This window comes from Ascidia mentula, chromosome 2 (assembly GCF_947561715.1).
Source record: "Ascidia mentula chromosome 2, kaAscMent1.1, whole genome shotgun sequence".
Taxonomy (NCBI): domain Eukaryota; kingdom Metazoa; phylum Chordata; class Ascidiacea; order Phlebobranchia; family Ascidiidae; genus Ascidia; species Ascidia mentula.
Genome location: NC_138567.1, coordinates 7,907,550 through 7,927,237, shown reverse-complemented (window position 1 = coordinate 7,927,237; position 19,688 = coordinate 7,907,550). Strand labels below are relative to the sequence as shown.

The 19,688-nt window shown below is 45.2% G+C and overlaps 1 protein-coding gene and 1 non-coding gene across 2 annotated transcripts in view; one reads left to right on the top strand and one right to left on the bottom strand.

Moving 5' to 3' along the window:
* LOC145889864 (uncharacterized) overlaps positions 1-19,688 on the top strand; it is a 69,652-nt gene that overhangs the window by 29,473 nt on the left and 20,491 nt on the right. Inside the window, exons 58-96 of the mRNA XM_082980911.1 lie at positions 120-269; positions 468-1,016; positions 1,322-1,912; positions 1,995-2,121; positions 2,649-2,768; positions 2,831-2,972; positions 3,308-3,485; positions 3,759-4,004; positions 4,315-4,601; positions 4,669-4,786; positions 5,057-5,239; positions 5,414-5,632; positions 5,852-6,935; positions 7,024-7,160; positions 7,275-7,532; positions 7,901-8,137; positions 8,286-8,888; positions 9,098-9,208; positions 9,537-9,727; positions 10,023-10,268; positions 10,652-10,818; positions 11,310-11,428; positions 11,663-11,804; positions 12,333-12,549; positions 12,712-12,893; positions 12,958-13,163; positions 13,780-14,057; positions 14,224-14,364; positions 14,555-14,699; positions 14,804-14,940; positions 15,096-15,228; positions 15,643-15,795; positions 16,024-16,209; positions 16,556-16,849; positions 17,172-17,305; positions 17,686-17,947; positions 18,241-18,450; positions 18,770-18,964; positions 19,287-19,501. Coding sequence (XP_082837037.1) covers positions 120-269; positions 468-1,016; positions 1,322-1,912; positions 1,995-2,121; positions 2,649-2,768; positions 2,831-2,972; positions 3,308-3,485; positions 3,759-4,004; positions 4,315-4,601; positions 4,669-4,786; positions 5,057-5,239; positions 5,414-5,632; positions 5,852-6,935; positions 7,024-7,160; positions 7,275-7,532; positions 7,901-8,137; positions 8,286-8,888; positions 9,098-9,208; positions 9,537-9,727; positions 10,023-10,268; positions 10,652-10,818; positions 11,310-11,428; positions 11,663-11,804; positions 12,333-12,549; positions 12,712-12,893; positions 12,958-13,163; positions 13,780-14,057; positions 14,224-14,364; positions 14,555-14,699; positions 14,804-14,940; positions 15,096-15,228; positions 15,643-15,795; positions 16,024-16,209; positions 16,556-16,849; positions 17,172-17,305; positions 17,686-17,947; positions 18,241-18,450; positions 18,770-18,964; positions 19,287-19,501 — 9,293 coding nt within the window. The remainder of the gene's footprint in view (positions 1-119; positions 270-467; positions 1,017-1,321; positions 1,913-1,994; positions 2,122-2,648; positions 2,769-2,830; positions 2,973-3,307; positions 3,486-3,758; positions 4,005-4,314; positions 4,602-4,668; positions 4,787-5,056; positions 5,240-5,413; positions 5,633-5,851; positions 6,936-7,023; positions 7,161-7,274; positions 7,533-7,900; positions 8,138-8,285; positions 8,889-9,097; positions 9,209-9,536; positions 9,728-10,022; positions 10,269-10,651; positions 10,819-11,309; positions 11,429-11,662; positions 11,805-12,332; positions 12,550-12,711; positions 12,894-12,957; positions 13,164-13,779; positions 14,058-14,223; positions 14,365-14,554; positions 14,700-14,803; positions 14,941-15,095; positions 15,229-15,642; positions 15,796-16,023; positions 16,210-16,555; positions 16,850-17,171; positions 17,306-17,685; positions 17,948-18,240; positions 18,451-18,769; positions 18,965-19,286; positions 19,502-19,688) is intronic.
* On the bottom strand, positions 2,259-2,332 carry Trnat-agu (transfer RNA threonine (anticodon AGU)). The gene has a single exon. It is a non-coding gene; the product is annotated as a tRNA-Thr (tRNA).

Here is a 19,688-nt window from a genome sequence, read left to right as displayed (position 1 = left end):
ATTTACCTGTTAAACTGTTTGATTTTTGCTATTGAAACACTATGAAGTTGCGGACACTTAAGTTTTGACTTGTTACGTGGCGTCAGCGTCTATATAAACAATTTATCCCGTGCGTTTAGGCTCAAACTCATCGTGGTGGCGACCCTGCCCGACGGGTACCTACAGCAGTGCTTACGGTCTAGCTTCTGTGGACGACTGCACAGACTGCGAATCCCGCTATTATTGTAAAGGAACCGCTCAAGTGACTGTCACCGATCTCTGTGATGAAGGTGAATGCCGGGGGTCTGAAATATGCATGTAAACTAATTTATTATGGGTTTAATGAACAAAAGAGTTTCAGTCTTAGTGATGGCCACTTCATGCACCAGACAACACTCTGTTCCTAGCTAAAAGTGTTTTTGTCTCACAGCACGTGCTAAAACGACCTATGCCATATACTGTTTAAAGCCTGGTTTATCTATTACCAGGTTACTATTGTACGAGAGGCGTGGACCGTGCTCAGCCTGGCAATGGTACTTCAAGCTACCTTTCGAACGAAACCATTACAGACTCGTGCGCGTGTTGCGGTGGCAACAACACAGGTACAGGCGGTATCTGCCCCATGGGCTACTACTGTCCGAGAGGCAGCGATACTCCTATAGACTGTCCCGCCGGTACTTACACAGACTACGAAGGGGCGGGCGTTTGTACGCCGTGTGTGGAAGGCTATTACTGTCCCTTGAGATCAACTAACTACATCATGAACGACTGTCCGTCGGGTCACTATTGTCCAGTTGGTACTAACGACTCCAGGGCTTATCCGTGTCCCGCTGGCACCTACAACCAGTACAAAAATCGCGTTTCGCCGGATGAATGCCTCAATTGTCCCGCCGGCGAGTTTTGCGGAGCCGAGGGTCTTAACGCGTCCGAAGGCAACTGCTCGGCTGGCCACTACTGCATAGGTAGGAGCACCACACCAACACCTGTCGACTCTGTGGAAGGAAGCATTTGCCCTGCAGGATTTTTCTGCCCACAGGGTAGGTGGTTTTACCGTATTTTATTCTGGAATGCACATTTACTCTTTGACCACTTTAATCGGGGTGTTTTCATAGCCTAATTTGTTAAAATATGGATTCAAAATGCCAAGGTGTAGGGGAAGGTCTTTTGGTCTCTTTGGTACAGCTTTATTCCAGTTAAGGCTAATATGTATTTTAACTCATTAGCAAGCATATTGAAATTGTAATCTTTGAGATGTAGAAACTGAGTCAATAGTAATGTTAAAGTGAACACAACCTGTTGCCGTTACAATAGATTTACCCTAAACCACATAACTCGTGCACAGGTTCGGCCGCGCCTACGCCTTGCTCCACTGGCTACTACTGTCCCAGCGCCAATCTCTCCTCTCCTTTCGCTCAATGCAACCCCGGTTACTTGTGCGTGGCCAATGCCACCCGACCCGATCCCGACGGGTCAGACTCCACTGGGTGGCCCTGCACACCGGGACACTACTGTCCACAGGGTACACAGCGCGAAGAACGTTGCAGCAAGGGAACCTTCGTGGGAACTCCAGGCAGTGACGAAGCTTCGGACTGTCAGAACTGCACTGCCGGCTTGTACTGCCCAATAGACGGCCTTTCCGAGCCCGCTGGTGTTTGTGATCTGGGGTATTATTGTCCTGGTGGTGACGTAAGCAACCGGTCGGTCGAGTGTGACCGCGGGTACCGTTGTCCGTACGAGTCCACGCACCAGTGGCCGTGCGAATCAGGTTTCTATCAAGATAACGTCGGTCAGGCGGTTTGCAAGGAATGCCCCGAGGGTTTCTACTGCAACGCGACTACGGAGCCCGTGGTCAACCCGGCCATGTACGTTTGTCCAGAAGGCTTCTTCTGCCCTAACGGAACGCGCTATGACAAGGAATATCCCTGTCCTGCAGGTAGGGGAAGTTACGCCGTTGTTGTGAATAGACTTCAGTCACACAATCCAATTCATATGGATGATATGTGTGTGCTTTTTAGGGACCTTCAACAACATCACCGGTTTGAAGTCGGAGAGCAAATGTTCACTTTGCTTGGGCAAGTATGCGTGCGACGAACCGGGATTACCAACACCTTATCAACTGTGCAGTGCTGGATATTTCTGCAGGTAACTTTGTTTCGGTTTATCTTAAAAATATCATGCCTATGAGAATATCATTAAACTATCATGAGGTTTTCGGGTTGGGCAGCCCAGCTGGATCAGCCACTTTTTCCTGACAAGTCGGAGCGAGGTTTGAAAAATCAAGCTCCCGGTGAGGTTTGAACTCACGACCCTGGGCTAACTAGGCCCAATGCTCTACCAGCTGAGCTACAGGAGCTCAATGGTTTCTCGTGGTATATTGTGGCCAAGGTACACTGGTGCGAAAGCGCACAACTTGCCAGGCAACCTTCACATATACGTAGGGGATCTCTACCACCGTATCCGATAACGCAGTAATATGATATTATCATGCCATTGTATGTAATATTACTTCGTTATCATTAAACTATGTAGAAATGTTAACTAAAACACACTCTCTTGTTGTCAACTCTTGCCCAAAGAGGTCGAAAATTGCATGTAAAAAAAATCGCTGGTCTTACAATAAGCTATATGTTGCATTGTTGTAACAGTCCGTAATTTGATTCTTTTTTCAGATCGGGCGCTAATTCCACCACTCCTGCCCAGGGACCGGACATGGCCGACGTCTGCCCACCTCGTTATTACTGCCCTGAAGGAACGGATGAACCGCGACCCTGCGATATTGGAACTTTCAGGTACATGAGCCGCTCAAAGTGTTGAGTGTTAAAACAGCACTAATTGGACATTGCTTTAACAGCAACAGCCAGGGCCTAATGAGGCCAGATCAATGCAACAACTGCACTGCCGGTTTCTATTGCAATGATACGGCGCTCGGAAGCGAAAGTGGTCAGTGCGAGGCTGGCTACTACTGCCCCATCGGCTCAACTAACCCGAGACAGGTAAACGGCGGTAAAATGTACAGTGCTTGTATTTACATGCGTTCTGCTTACAGCGCGTTGACTTAGTTTTGGTAGCACCAAATGGCATTTCGTATACCTTATAGGTAACTCATACTATGCCAATAGACGTTATGCGCTTACTTTAAATCAGTTAATGCTTGTTTTAGTGGGTAGTTCAAATATATTATCAGTGCTAATGAAACGTTATTTTTAATATAATCTGACAATCTAAATCCTATGCGCAATTAGTTTTTAAGTCGTAATAATATCAATCTACATTTGCACCAAACCGCTTTGGAACGTGTGAGATTAAACTTTAACAAACGGCAAAACAGGTGGATTGCCCAGCCGGAAGCTTCTGTCCTGTGCAATCAGCGGATCCAACCCTTTGTCCAATAGGAAGTTACTCGGACGCGGTGCGCGCGAAGTCCCAGATGGATTGTAATTTGTGCAAGGCGGGATTTTATTGCGATAATCGTGGACAGACAAACTACACTGCTCCCTGCGACCCAGGTTGGTCAGATTTGACTTGCTAAAGAAAAACGATGACTTAAGATAAATTTCTACTGATGCTGCCAGGCATTTTTTATTGCTGCAATACGGCTTTTCTAGCAATAATTTTATCATATCAACGGTCACAATCCAGTAGGGTCACAATACAGTAGCCTTCTTATATCATACTTTGCCTATATCAACATATTTTGTGAGATTAACACTAAAGCTACCATTTCTTCACCTAAATAAACAAAAACAAATTTCTAAATATAAGTTTTTCGTATTGTGAAGGCTCCTACTGTCCGGAAGGAACCATGTCGTCAACACAAATAGATTGTCCGATTGGGTTCCAATGTCCACTGGGGTCTGCCAACTACAGCGCATGCGCAGATGGCACATACTCTCCCAGCTCGAAAAGTCCAACCTGTTCACCCTGCCCAGCGGGCCAATATTGCGACCCAGCTGACGTCATCGCTGGAGATAGTTCCTCGCTATTTAAGCCGTGTATAGAGGGGCGGTACTGCCCAGAAGGAACAGGTAATTGCTGTGCGACGGCGGTACGATATTTCTGTATATAAATCGAGGTCTAGGACGACGTCATAAACAGCAAAATCCTAACTCATTTACTTAATTTAAAAATTAAAAATGCCTTAAACGGGTATAAAAAAAATCTTAAAAAAGCTACAAAAAGCGTAAAAACGTCATAAATACGTCAAACATGCCAAACGCGTTAGTTTCGTTAAATCCGTCCAACCCGTCATTTCCGTCAAATTTAAATTCGTCAAATGTGACAAACGTGTTCGAACCCTATACTCAACAACTGAAAAAACACTACTATTGTTTACAGGTGTTGACATGCCGCGCTGTCCTGCTGGGTCCTTTTCCGCTACCAAGGAACTTGTTAACGCCAGTCAATGTCTACCGTGTAAGGCTGGTGAGTTTTGCAACGGCACCGGCTTGACATCACCGAACGGCCTCTGTGCGCCCGGCTTTTTCTGCACAACTGGCGTGAACGTGCGCGAACCGGTTCAAACCGGTTCGGGATGCTACCTTGTGGCCGACGCCGTGTATCCCAGCGTTGGAGACATCTGCCCCAATGGCACCTATTGTATTGAAGGAAGTACTGTAGCCGAGGTGAGTAACTTGCCAGGAGTTTGCGATGGAATTGTTGCTTAAACCTGCATTGTTATGTCTTCGGCAGTCATGCCCCTTAGGCTTCTACAACGATCTCGAAGGACAAAGCGCTTGTTTTCTGTGCGTGGCCGGTTACTCATGTCCGGCCGGGACTGTTCAATACACCGACCACCCATGTCCTGAAGGTAAATTTCGACCTATGGGATTGTACTAGCATTATAATGACTGGTTTATTTGTTCCTATTTGTTTTACTAAGCCTACTGTAAGGGTTTATCCATGATTTCTGGTATAGAACTTGAAAACCGCAGTTACGTAATTTATAATTTTGCATACAGATATCCGCCTGCTTTGTACATACAAGTTGGGCTGTTGGTTTGATTTTTGTCCCTATAGGAACTTTCTTTAAAACCCAAACATTGTCACCCTACATAAATACCCTTTCCACCTTGTATAGGTTACTACTGCCCAACCGGGACTGGAAAAGGCTTGGAACAACCCTGCGCACAGGGGACGTTTAACAATCAAACACTAGCCACCAATGACTCGTTCTGTGTGGCTTGCCCTGCGGGAAACTACTGCGATGGTGAAGCCAACACGAACGACGGGTTACCATGTCAACAGGGATATTATTGCCCAGGTATGCGGGAGAAAGTGGGGGAATATATCCAGGTTTTAATCACTCCTTTGCATGATCAAAGCCGTGTTGTTTCTGTTGTGGCCTAAAAAGAAATTATGGAAATAATAAACGCAAAAAGCTACTGTATCAAAAGGTTGTCATGACTAAACCTGCTTATAACTGTGCGTTATTCAGGTGGGTCGTGGAGTTCGACCCAAGAACCGTGTCCTGCTGGAAGCTTCTGTCCACTCCGTTCACCAGCACCGACCCCATGCCCCGCTGGCCAGTACTGTGACGTCGAACTGCTCCCAGATCCGGCTGGATTTTGCAGTCCAGGTTATTTTTGCGCAGGGAATTCAACCACTGCCACACCGATCGAGGGGATCTGCAACGATGGACATTATTGTCCAAATGGTAAGACGACTTTGCGCTGTTAGACTATATGTATTTTTATTTCAAAGCTTACGGCACCACAACCCCATATTTATGTTCTTCGTTTTAAACTGGGATCAGATTCCCAATGGAAGATGACACAATAATAGGAAGACAGATCCTGCTTATTCACGGACCCCCAGGGGCCCAAGCGACCCGTGAACCCCAGATTTTGTTCTAAACTAACGACCTTTCTTCCAGGTACAACATACCGCATTCCTTGTCCCAACGGAACCTTCTATAGTAACCCGGCGCCGATCTCAAAAGAAGAACAATGCACCCTGTGCACTCCAGGAAAGTTTTGCCAAGGCACAGGTCTCATCTCAGAATCTGGCGACTGTGCCGCCGGCTTTTACTGTCCGGAAGGCAGTTCGTCTAAATACCAAATACCTTGTCCGGCTGGTTACAAGTGCCCTGCAGGTGCCGCTGACAAGATACCATGCAATAACGGCAAATATCAGCCAGACACAGTTCAACCGGACTGCGCAGAATGCCTGGCTGGCACTTACTGTCCAGTGGCCGGAGCTATATCATCACCTGTTACTTGCCCTGCTGGCAGCTACTGCCTCAACGGTACTTCAAGTGAAACCCAATACGCCTGCCCCTCGGGAACTTACAACAGCAACAACGGGAGCATCTCGATTGCTTCTTGTCTTCCGTGTAAAGCAGGTTCCTATTGCCAGGACGTCGGTTCTACCACCGATCAAGGCCAAGGTCCTTGTCAGGCCGGCTATTTCTGCCTAAGCGGGTCCAGCTCGTCAACACAAAACGATTGTCCACCAGGATTCTTCTGTCCAACAGGCAGTGATTGGCCCCAGCCGTGTCGTAACGGCACATACACGTCGCTCCCTCGAAGTCAGGACGCGTCATCCTGTTTAGACTGCCCAGCTGGCAAGTACTGCAACGCCAACTCCACCGACGCCCTTAGCGATCTGCCAGACTGCGCTGCTGGCTATGTGTGCACCGGTGGTTCTGACACTCCAACGCCAACAGACCCAAGCATGGGGTACCCTTGCCCTGCGGGATTTCGCTGCCCAACTGGAGTCACCCTTGAGATTCAGTGCGACCCCAAGGAATACCAACCCCTGTCGGGACAGTCGACATGTCTACCTTGTCCCAACGGCACCTACTGCGACTCGCCAAACATGACGGCTGGAATTACTTGTCCAGTATCCGAGTATTGTCCGGAAGGCGTGGAAGCGGGCCTCAAGTGCCCCCCAGGCACTTACTCCAACCTCACCGGCCTTTCGAGCCAGGATGAATGTCCGGCGTGCCCTGCTGGCAGGTAAAAGAACCTTTGGTCCTAATTATTTGTCCTCATAACAATTCGATTCTGGGGGCAAATAACGATCCGCCGCAAAACGTTTTTTTAGATATTGCACATATGGAGAAACAAACCCAAAGGCGTGCGCCAGTGGGTACTATTGCGCGAGTAGAGCTGAGCAGCCAGCCCCTCCCTCCGACATATACGGCAATGGTCCATGTTCGCGCGGATACTACTGTCCATCAGGTAAGTTTTTTGAATTGTTACACTTCACAGGTTCACGCTCAGCTGTATTCAAAGCACGTCATGTTTGTTATAACCTGTGGTACAGAATCTTACTACATATTTTCGCATTCGAAGGTACTGAAACAGAAGAACCTTGCCCACCAGGAACGTACAACCCAGACAGACAGGGCTCGTCCATAAGTTCGTGTAAACCGTGCGAATCGTCGAAATATTGCAACCAGAGCGGTTCGTCAACGATCACGGGTGACTGCGCAGCGGGTTTCTACTGCCCGGCCAGTGCCGAGATCTCGGACAGACAACCGACAGGTTACGAATGTCCGGCCGGTCACCGTTGTCCAGAAGGAACCTCCACTCCTATAGGTTGCTCCCCTGGTAAGTTGATTTTTCTACGAAGACGGATTTTGTTTTTTCTAATAGCGGCTCTGACGTAATTAATAGTTCGTACATCTCTAAGTCCAATTACGTTAATTTTTACTTTAATTAAAAGCGCAAATTTATAGGATTTAACTTTTTTTGCTGTTGAGTAAATACATTCACAGAACTTTTTCTGGCAAATTTAATGAAGTTTCATTAAACCTGCAATTAAACATAACTAAGGTACTGTTTGTTGCTATTGCCCCACACGATTTTTTTCTTACATCGGCGCTTTTTTTTGCTCACATCTTAGCACTTCTTAACACTAAATAAATTTGGCTGAAAATAACATAACAAGAAATAATGACGATGCCATCTCATTTCAGGTACATTTCAACCCCTGCAAGGGCAATCCACCTGCGATCCTTGTCAGGCGGGATTCTACTGTGTTGCCAACTCAACTACACAGGAACCGTGCCCGGCGAAAAGTTACTGCATGGCAGGATCATCTGTGCCAGCCACTTGCCCCAATGGAACGTACGGCAATGGCACCGGTCTCGCCAGTCCCACGGCATGCACTTACTGCCCAACTGGCTCGTACTGCGTCGACGGGACAATCACGGGTATGACTTTAGGCAATGATCTAGGACAATTATATTCAAGGAAAAATTACTGGTATAACCTTACCAAATACTCATCCATATACAGCTGCACTATTGTTCCGAAACAATTATTGTACTCTGCGTTAAACCTACATACCTGTATTTCCAGCGCCATGCGCACCAGGATATTACTGCATCAGCGGTAGTGACACACCGACGCCCGATGGTTCGAATCCCACCAGCGGCACGCTTTGCCCATTCGGCTTCTACTGTGTAGAAGGCACCACCGAGCCACAGAGCTGTCCAAACGGCAAAGCAATAGCCTCTGAGGGCGCAGGGTATCCAGCCAACTGCACCGACTGTCAAGCTGGCTACGTATGCGTGGACGGCTCAGTGCCGGAGCTCTGCAGTCCAGGCCACTATTGTCCGATGTTCCAGAATATGACTGCATGTCCACCTGGGCTATACTCCTCAGCCGTAGGTGCAACCAACAGTTCAACGTGTCAGCCTTGCCCAGCCGGTTACTGGTGTCAGAACGAGGCCACAGTGGACCCGACCGTGTTCCAGTGTCCGGTGGGTCATTACTGCCCGGCCGGTACTGGCGGGTTATCCACCGCTAATACTACTTTGGATCCGATCCCGTGCCCGTCTGGAACGTATCGAGCCGATACTGGCGCCGCTAGTGTCGGCGATTGCAATGGTTGCCCTGCTGGGTTTTACTGCCCGTTTTCGGCTACAATGTGCTTTAATTGCACTGACGCCGCTATTACAGGTACGGTGCTGTCTTTACATTACAGAGCACTTTACCGTTTATCGAAAACACTTGTAGTTTATTAATTGTGGCTATTGATCACCAGTATTTGTCGAAAAGTTCCTCACATAAACACACCTATTATAGCTTCTATTATACTTGTCAAAGGGCTCTGTTTTGTTTTGATGCAGTTAAAAATATATGATTTTAGTAAAATTTTGTTTGTTCAGGAATACCGTGCGAACTTGGATATTACTGCGCTGAGAACAGCACCATGCAATCACCGTGTGATGCTGGTTTCTATTGTCCGGACGCGTCGCAGAAGATACCTTGTCCAGCAGGTGAATAATTTGTGTGGCAATTTTAACACAACTTTTGCATAAACGACTTGTGCTATTAAACGTGACTTTATTAAAATTACTGTACATTTTAATTAGTTTTTGAGTAGACGTTGTCTTTAAATCGGCTTATCTAAACCATGTGAATCTCTTTACATTGTGTTCTGTTCCTGATAAGTCATGCAGTCTGAACTCACAAAAATCCGATGGTCTTTGGTCTACGTTGTACTTTTCCTGTTGCTTTAAGTGCATTTCGAAATCATGTTTCTTAAATATTTGTTGTTGTTATGATTCAAAACCAAATGCAAATATTCGTTTTTTCCACTTATAGGAAGTTACTGCCCACAGAACTCTAGCCTGGCGATACCGTGTTCGGAAGGCCACTACTGTCCCGCCATGTCATCCAAGGAAAACCTTTGCCCACTTGGGTCCAAGGAAATAGACGGTTCACTGCGCACTACACAGGCAGATACGTGCGAAGCATGTCAGCCGGGGACGTACGGGTCTGACCCAAATAGACAGGCAAGAAATAGCAAAATAATCATCGTTTGACAATGTCTTCGAGTTTTGCCAGTCAAGCAGTAAGGAATAAGAAGATTGGTCTAAAGGAGCGTAGACCCCCTTTAAAAATTTGATCATGTTTTCTTATTGACAACAATTTTGAAAACGCGTTTGACCAACGTATTTTTTTAGCCTTGGGTCCCATTGGATGGGGTAACCTACATACCCCACTCTTTGGTCAGTTTCCAAACTAACACCATTGAGTTATTATGATATGCAAGTGGAAAAGTAGGTAATTTGAAATTTTTCAATGCAGAACTGCACACAGTGCAGAGCGGGCGTGGTGTGCCTCTCTGGCGCCACTACCGATCTGCCGCAGTCCCAGAACTCGACCTCAAACGTCACGAATTCCTTTCCTTGTCCGCTCGGCTACTACTGCCCTGCCGGCTCCACAGTACCAACTCCCTGTCCAGCGGGAACTTACAATCCCAATGAATTCGGCGAATCTTTGGATGCGCAGTTTTGCATTCCTTGCGCTATCAACTTCTACGGGCCAACTGAGGTGAGTAGAGGTTGATATTAGTGTGTTTTATTAAAATGGGATTCGGGTATACTCATAATTCTGAGAATAAAGAGACCGACACATACTGTTTAAAACATCAACATGTTTTGTGATCAGTTCCAGTTCTTGCCGAAACATTGTAAATTAATAAAACAAAAATTCAGGTAAATTTGTGTTATGTTTTAAAATGATTGGGGGTAAATGACCAATCAAAGAAAAAACAAGCATCAAATTACATTTTACTTGCTTACATGCCAGTAGTAAGTCTACCAGAAAAACTAAAATTCAACCAAACTTTCTGCAGTCGTCAACTTGACCAGAAAAGTTGAATTCTAGTCACCCTGTCCAATGTACGTTAAAATACGATAAACTTATATGCGCAGGGTCAGACCAGCTGTTTGTCGTGTGGGGGTGAAGCCACCCAACCGAACACGGGGCAGACGGGCTGTCTCTGCACTGGATCCGGACGTGACTTTCAACCTAGTGACCAAAGCTGTCCGTGTGCAACTGGTTACAACTCTGATCTGAATCGGGGCGGAGATTGCGTGAAGTGAGAATTTTACAAAAAATATTATTATTAAACACTAATAATTTTAAAAACAATTAGTGTTTTGTGTTTTTCTGTTTGTACGAGCCTGCAGAGATTTGGTTATCTATGTGCGGAATTTATCCATAACATAATTACTATACCTATCGTGATTACCAAATCCTTGCAAGTTAAAAATAAATCCCACTATTATTTAAAAGTCTTCCATTTATGTTTTATTTCCCAAAGCTGATTTTTCTCTTGCAATTTCGGTTTGTTTGCTGTGTTTTGATAAAAGACGTTTGCGATACAACTAACGTTAGCGTCGTTTTGTTTTAATTGATCACTGCAGCAAGAATTGCTTTAATTCAAACTTCTAGTTTCTTGTATATGGTTTGGTTTAAGCAAGCGCTTTGTGTGTGTATTATCTTGCTTTAGTTAGTTTGGTGCACTTAAATGATTGGGGGTTTGCGCACGTTCAATTGTGTTACTCTTTTTTTCCATTATCACTTTAGGCAAGTTTACGGACTGTGCACCGGCGGCTTGACTCGATCCCAGAGCGGCGCGTGCCTGGACGACGCCCAGTGGCAGGCGCAGTGTCTGGAGACTTGCGCAACGCCCGAAGCTTACCAGGGTAAGATTTCTATGCGAAAATGCGAGAAAATCGCGTGACTAAATAATTTAGGGAATTATTCCACAAATAAGTTGACTCGATGCACAAGAAAATCCTTTCTTTTAAAATTAGTCCAATATTTTGGCGGTTAGGCCAATTACAACCGCTATATCTCACAATAATAAACTAATTCGAGATTTTACCTGACAAGAAATTAATTTATCGCTGCGAAAATACTAATCATCGCAACCGCAGGTGTGGACAAATCGCTTGGCTTCTGTCAGTGCCAAGTGGATAACTTGGATCAGTTGTGCAACCTGGAGTGCCGCATGCAGCAAAGTAACACCTTACAGTTCGTATGTCCCAACCCGCTTATTGGAGGCGAGCCTTATGTCATGTAAGTAAACGTTTTACTTTGGAAGTCTCGAAAACAGATTGCATTCCTGCACCAAGATCATATTGTGTTGATGCAAAATTACACGTTTTTAAGCTTTGTGTAATTTGTCTAAAGAAATCTTACATATCACCGCACGTATTCTGTATTGCACATTTTGTTTAAAAATTATGAGCTGTCAAACTGTATATTGTAATTTTTTGCTCATTTTTTGCCGACTTCACACCAATTAGGAGCGGTTTATGCTGATCCATTGAAACATTCTGTTTCCGATGGTTTCAAATCTTCTGGCATGTCATTTTGCAACCAAGATCCACGTTTCAGCCTGTATTTGCAACAGTTATTTTCCTTGCGACTCGTATAACAAGTAGTGCCATTACTAAAGCCGCAAAAACAATAAAGGGTGTGTCGTTGCCCCACCAAGAGACGTTCTCGCGTTACTGCCACGCACGCATTTTACTGATCGTACCAAAATCAGTCACAAGCGCGACCACTAGAGGCGTAAACGAGTCGACTTTTTTACTCCTGCAGGGTGACTTATGCCGATGGCTCGACCGACATCTTCCCCTCGTCAGATCTCTCAAATGTGATCAACGCACGTAACTCTATTTACCCCGAGCAATGTACGTCGGGATCGGCCACCAGCCAACCCATATTTGTGATGGAGTCGGATCCATCCGGCTTTCTGGGAGCGTACAACCCCGACCCCGCCCTTCTGTCCCAGGAACTTACGGCCAACTCGATTGGGGTGGGTGTTTCCTGTGCCGTGTGTTTCTTGTGAAAGTTTGATTCGCCGCTTTAAGCTATTTGCCCTTGTTTCAATAACAACTCTATACGTAAATAAGAGTAAATTTCGCTGTGCAATATTTGCTAAAATCCATTTTTTCTGACCGGCTTTAACACACTGCAGAACTCGACCACGGCAAGACGTCGCCGGCGAAGCGTGACCGGGGAATACCCCGATGCGTCGCACCTCTACAACGGAGTGGGAAGTTACCGCGGTCGAAGGCTGCTCGCTACCTCCCCCAGTGGCAACACAGGTGTCAGCAACCCAATTGTTTGCCTCAAGCTCAGCGACGTCATGGCGTTCGTGTACGTTTTTTGTGTTCATAGTCAGCTTATCTGCCTTTACGCTTACCCGTGACATTGTTTAAAGTGTGGACACCAGTAACTACCCAGTGTACGATGAGACGAATCTGTACAACACGAACGAGAATTTCGACTTCGGCGGCTTCAGGCAGCTCGCCGAGGATCTGTCGCTCATGAATTCGACCATCTCGTTGTTCCTATATCGATTCGCCGAACCGGGCGCCTACAGTTTCATGCATAACAACAATGACTTTAAGAAGTTCTACGTGCGAGGTAATGGGGGAGTTCAGACGTTAACGCTTGGAACGTTGAGATACTTCAAAAAAAATTCTTCATTGCATTAACGAATGGTCAAGTTGTTGCTAAGCGGTTGGTCAAACTGGTTTTATTGGCAGAGCGCTGCACCCTTGTTAATGGATTAACGAATGATCCAACGATAAAAAATCAGCTATACTGCGATTAGAGAGCGATGTTTCCGGGAAACGTTTATAAACTGCAACTGTGCATCCCGAAGCATTGACCTTGTATACTTGCTTAGACTAAAACCTCCCACATGGGTTGAAAATTTATGTTTCAAACATTTTAAAGTTTTTGGCACGCACAGTATCAAGATTTTGCTGGTTACATTTTTCAAAGACCCTTAGTGTTTTGTTCTTCACTCAAAAACAGTTTGGGTGTTTTGATACAAACGGTGCGCAGGCATTATAGGCAACACAAACATGCAAATAACGCCAGGAACGCAATTAACACGTACAGTAATCCCGCAGGCGCGAGCCACATTGCTAGACATGATCACACTGCGATCATAAATCACCCTTTTGTTGGGTTTACTATAGGACAGAAAACGATGCAATTACACAAAACTTAGACTAATAAAGTTGTTCGTTAGTTATGGAATCCGGTGGCACGTGCACAGAAGTCGGACCGTTCTTTCCTGCAACCCCTCGCTACATGGTGCAGAGCGGCTTCTCGATGCGTTCCGATATCCTTCTGGAACCGGATTGGCTCCTCATCGGTCTCCTCGTCGCTGCTGCCCTCCTGGTTGTCATCATTCTCATTGCAGCTCTCGTGCTCTTCCGGAAGTACGGATGGAGCAAGACGCTTTATTTGATTCCTCGCTACCGAGATTTGGCCAAGAAGTTCTCATTTGACGATTACTCATCCAAGGTTCGTGCCAGCTAGGTTTTCACTTTTTTTCCTGGGCCTTTTCCCGTTTTCTTGACTGAAATTCGCATTCCAAATCTAAAGGCTCCCACTGTTTTGTGTTATCTTTCCTATTGAAACTTTTATTATTTCAGTCAGTTACACATTTTTTTTGTTTTGTTACATCAAGGGTTCGACAGTCCACTCTGTCAAAAAGTACCATCGAAACTTCGACGCTCAGGCGAGATTAGTTGTCGACGGTGAGGTTGCTGCAGTTCTAGACACCGACTCGCTTGCAGCGCGTGATGAGTTCTGGGATTACGAACGACAGGTAACATTTGCCAGTCGTATATCTCGTATGAAATGAACATTTCTCAAGGTATTTGAAATCCGTTAACAGTCTTGGTAGTTGAAAGTGGTTGGACCAACCACCACAGAAATTCACTTTTTATGTTATGGCCATCGTATGGGTTCTGTCGGGTTGTTATTGTTGATGCACCATCGCCTATTTTTCCTCACAGGTCGACTTGGAGGCCTTTAGCAGTCAGGAGTTTTACAACATTCTGACGAAACAATCACAAGGCGTGACGTCAACCATTGGTATGCAGAAGGAAGAGGTTAAGTCGTTATACCAGAAAGTCGCCCAACAAACCCAGTCGCTAAAAGGTAAGCTGTATGCATTGTCACATACAACGGCACCTTCACTTAGCGTTTGTGCGAGTGTGGCATATTTCGCACTAACAAACGTATAAAAATGCATATATTTGCAGATTTGTGGGCCGCCAAACTGAACCTGAAAGGCAGAGCGTCCCTTGCAACGAAGGAGGAGCTTGCGGAATACGAGAAGAAGAAGGAAGAACTCGACATGGAGCTGGAGAGAAGGAGGTCCCTTGGAGAGAAGTTTGCGGTAAGTTTGACCGTTGTTTCAAATTTGGAAATCCTTTCTGCGAAGTTGGCTAAATTAAAACGTTTAATAACGTCCCCAGGACCACATCAACGCACACGAACCCTCTAAAAATATTGTTATTAGGGTATGAAGAGTAACCCCGTGTTTTTCTGTAGGCTGTGCTTCAGCAGCAGCGTTTGATCGTTGGGGAGGACGCGCTTGATAGACAGCGCCACCACGTGGTTTTCACCGCATCGTTCAAGGCCGGTCAGAGACTACTTGACAAAGCACTCGCTTCACTCAAAGATGGTTTGTACAAATTAGTTGTTTTGTGGTATTTTAAAGCCGGACAGCGAACGTAGTTGTTTTATGTTAGTTTGTTTCGTTGTCTCTTGTTTTGCAAAACGTTCACAACAACGTCAGAGTTGTTGCAAATTCGTTGAAACATTTTTTAAAAAAAAATGGAGCTTGAGAGCTGCAGATTGTAGTGCACATTGTGTTGACCTCTCAGGTCTCATCAGTGCAGCTGTTGACTGTAGCACTGGACTAGCTTTTAAACTGGCAGGCATAGAAATTTCCACTTCGTGGTACCTTTGAGTCAACGTCCATCCAATGGTACCCAACTAGGTAGCAACCACCGGAGACTCACTATTGCTCTTTTGCCAATAAAAGGAACATCTTGTTTGTTCTTTTTCGATATTTGTTTACACTGTGTCCCCGCAGGCATTATGACTGTGGAAGAGATACAGGCCGACATCACTGGAAGAGTTGGATCTCTCATCAACAAGATGTCAGCTGCCGTTAACAGCGAGTGCAGAAGACTGGGATGCTGGGGTGTGGTCGGTTCTGGAACTGGAGCGAATCTCGTTTATCCCGGTAAGCAACCCGCAAGCATCATTACACTACAGAGAAACTAATCGTTGAAAGTCTTTGGCACTTGTCTTGCACCATTATATTAAATATCTAATATCTCGATATTAGGGTGATTCACGACTGCAAAGGAGCTGGTACAGTAGTACAAAATACACCGGTGCAAACGTTGACAACTGAAATACAATTGTATATTTGGTTTCGCTTGTGCCGAATTATTGTGTTTTGTTGTAGGCTCAAAGACTGCATTGCGTCGCGAAGAAATCTTCTCGAATGACGGAGGCCTCAAGGCAACGGATTTGTGCAGGGTCGACCCCATCACAGGATTGTCCATCCCTAATCGCGGCAGTGAGATGCTGTTGGCCAACGGTCACGTGATGTCAATTGGCGCGGACGACCACTTTGTCCACCCACAGACAGGTAATACAAAGAGTTTGTTGTTGGCATTTCGAAATGTTTATGTTGAAAAAATATTACCCGATTTAGTAGCGTATGTTTCAAACTGAAGGCAGCGATTTGGCAACATATTGATTTAAGCAAATGTTCAAGACAAAGTATCGTTTTTCTATAGTGCAAACATAAGTATAGAATCACAATCTGTTTTAAATAGTTTTGATTATAATAAGTTGCTTGTTGTTTCTTACCATTGATGCAGCCGCATATACCTGCCCTTTTAGATATATATAACCTGCATTATTTTAGATATAACCTACGTTATGCCCTAGATAATGACATATTGATATAAAACATATCCATAATCTTTTAGGACTTGTTCTACCGATGCAAGGCAACCTGAGCTACGACCCTATTACGTCACGCGTGGTCGTCACGGCTGACTGCGCGACGGGCGAAGTCTCCAAGACCGACGAACCTCTCATCCCATACGTACCTTATCCGGTGGACTTGAGATCCGGATCACCCATTGCCGCGAACTTACAGACCTTGGAACGACGTGCCGACCTCCGTTTCGGTGCTCCTATGTTTGATCCCATCACTGGCCTTACTGTACCCATCTGTGCTATGACGATCCACCCACAAACTGGAGCTGTACATCCGCTTGGTAAGCATAATATTGGAGTCATTATATTTTCTTGGGTTTGTTTTCTACTGAACCTATAGGTGACTGTATGTTGTGGAATGTAGTACCTGCAATGGTGATGATTTGTGTTTACATATATGCTATAAGCCACAATTCATTTTTTTGAGTGATTTGCAATGTGTTCAACTTACCTTTCCGTTCAATTTCAACTATTATTTTTCTTACCAATAGTGTTTTTTTGGGGTAAACTGTAAACCATAGAAATCAGTACTTTCTACTGGTAACATATTATCATGCTTTATTTATAAGCATCACAACACAGACTGCTGACCTTTTTCCGCAGGCGGCTCGTACAAGAGCCCGATCACTAACCTGCCGACCGCCATCGAAATCGGATCCATGATGTTTGAGGCGGAGACCGAACGACCTGTTCCTATACTTGGTGTTGCGATAAACCGGAAGGGAAAAGTTGTACCTGTATGTGTTTTGCTTACAAAATATGCCTCTGCTACAATCCTTATGTGTGGTTAATCTATATGCTTGTATGAGAGTTGTTGCAACCGGCAGTAAAGCTTAGTTTGTTGATTGTGATTTTTCTGTTTGTGGTTTTGTAACGATGGCCTGTGCAACGATAATATAGTTAACATCTTTTCATAATAAAAAAGCAGTATTGTTTCATGCAATGTCATGATGGTCAAGATCGCCCCACACTGCGCCACTATCTTTTCAAAATGACAACTTCAATCTGCAAAAAACGGCAGAACAAACTTTGCATAAAAATTCAACCAAAAACCTTTATCAGTGATTAGTATCGTCATCTTAAACGTTCAAAGCAACCTTTTAAATTAACCGCCTAGGTTGGTGGAACCATGACGCCCCCCGACGCCGCCAACTCTCGCATGCAAGTCCCAATAGTCCCTGGAGACACTTTCGTGGAGCCATTGAGTGGCCGAGGAGTCCGCGTCAGTTCCTCCCGCATCCTCCACGATCCGAGCCACCGGGATGAGGAAAATGTTCTTCCCTGCTCCGGGGGTTATCAGGCTTTCCTCGATGCGAGTACTTTGGCTTGTGAAGTTCGAGCTTTGGACGCTTTGAGAGAATTGCGCGACGCAGTGTCAGGTGAGGAATGGTTTAGAGTTATAGTAGATTTTTCCATTATGCGTAGTTTTAACGTCATTGGGCGTTGCAAGCTTACTTGAAATATTTCATTTTCATATCTAAAAACTGTGTCCTTGAGAGTGTTGCCCTAATGAATATGAATTAAGGTAATATGCAAGAGAATTTGTCTTTAAAAAGAGATCATGTTTTGGGGTGTGTCTTTGTAACATTTTGTTCGGGATGAGCACAGAGTTATGGGGTTTTCCCCTTTTTCACCACCCAATGTTATCATACCTGTAATTTTTAATAAATAGGACCGGACGCGATGGCCCAGGGCGTTTCGTTCAGCGCGCGCCATGAAATTTCGAAGCTCGAGTCTTCTCTTAAGGATCTAGCGTCCGCTAGACGTCGCTGTGGATCCCACATGCTTCGTTCATCTCAAGATTTGCTTCGTCGCGAGGAAAGAGCCACAGTGTTGGCAGCCAGTGGTGGAGCGGCCGGAATGATGGAGTTTGCAGCTACAGGTATATGCTGTCTGTTGTTAGACTGTTACCAACAATTAGAATATGCGATACCCACGAAACAGACAGATTTCACCAATGTCAGGTGTAATATAACAATGTAGGCCTTCGGTGTTCGGGAAGGTTTGTTGCCATTTTCAACAACGTTTAGAAATGTTTGATGCTTGTTCTACGTAGCTTGAAGATATAATCAATACACCACACAGCGTTAAAATAGTCCTTTTGAATTGAAGCTCTACATCCAAAATGTAGCTGAAGAAAGCATGGATAAAACTTCCGACCAGTACCAGACAAATCTTTTATCAAAAATGCTTTTCCACAGGACAACTTCTTCCCATACTGGTGGGAACCAAGATGCGTGACGATTACGGAAGTGACCTCCACGTTCCAATCCTCGGCATCGAGAAGGACAAATACACCTCGGATATTCGGCCACTAGCGGGCAGCATGGAGGAACCGACCGGCAGAGGTTTGGTGCCAATAGATATTGGCGTTCCAGGAATTGATGCATCATCAGGTGAGTGCGGATCTTGGCTTTATAAATTCGTTCTGTCCACCCCCTTTGTGCGTGTAGCAGGATATTCACATCTGGCAATATGTGGTTTCCCTGTAGGGCTTTACTTGTGATGTTGAGTTATAACAGAAGAAGCAATAGAAAAACTTAATAGCAATAAAAAGCAGAGTTTGGCTTTCGCAACTTAGAGTTTGCTCAAAACAATGCAGTGTTGTCATCGTTTTCATATAAAAATCACCTTTTTGAAGTTTCTAAAGTTTGGGATAGATTACATACAAGCGCGTGATTAGTTGCATTAAACGCCACCACATCTTTCCGTACACAGGCAAGGTAGGCAAAGTGGTTGGTGCCAGAATAAACAAGGACACCAACACTGTGGTGCCTGTCGTCCAGTCCTCCCACCACCACCTCCGCCAACGTAAGCCGCCCATGGGAGCAGTGGCGATGCTGGAAGACGAAATCGCAGCCAGGAAAGGGATGTGGAGGCGTCAAAAACAGCGTGAGACGGACGTGGAGAAGCGGGTTGCCGAACTGCAACAGGTGGGCTGTAATTTACAGGGCCAGTGAAGGATTTATTTTTTAAAGTATTTATTGTGGGTGGTAAAATTGTGTGAAGATTTACATTGATAAAATTGCTTATCGCTTGTCGAAGTGAAATTATTCCCATAGAGTTATAGTCTTCACATTCTATGCCTTACATATGTGTCAACGAAAGCAAGGATTAATC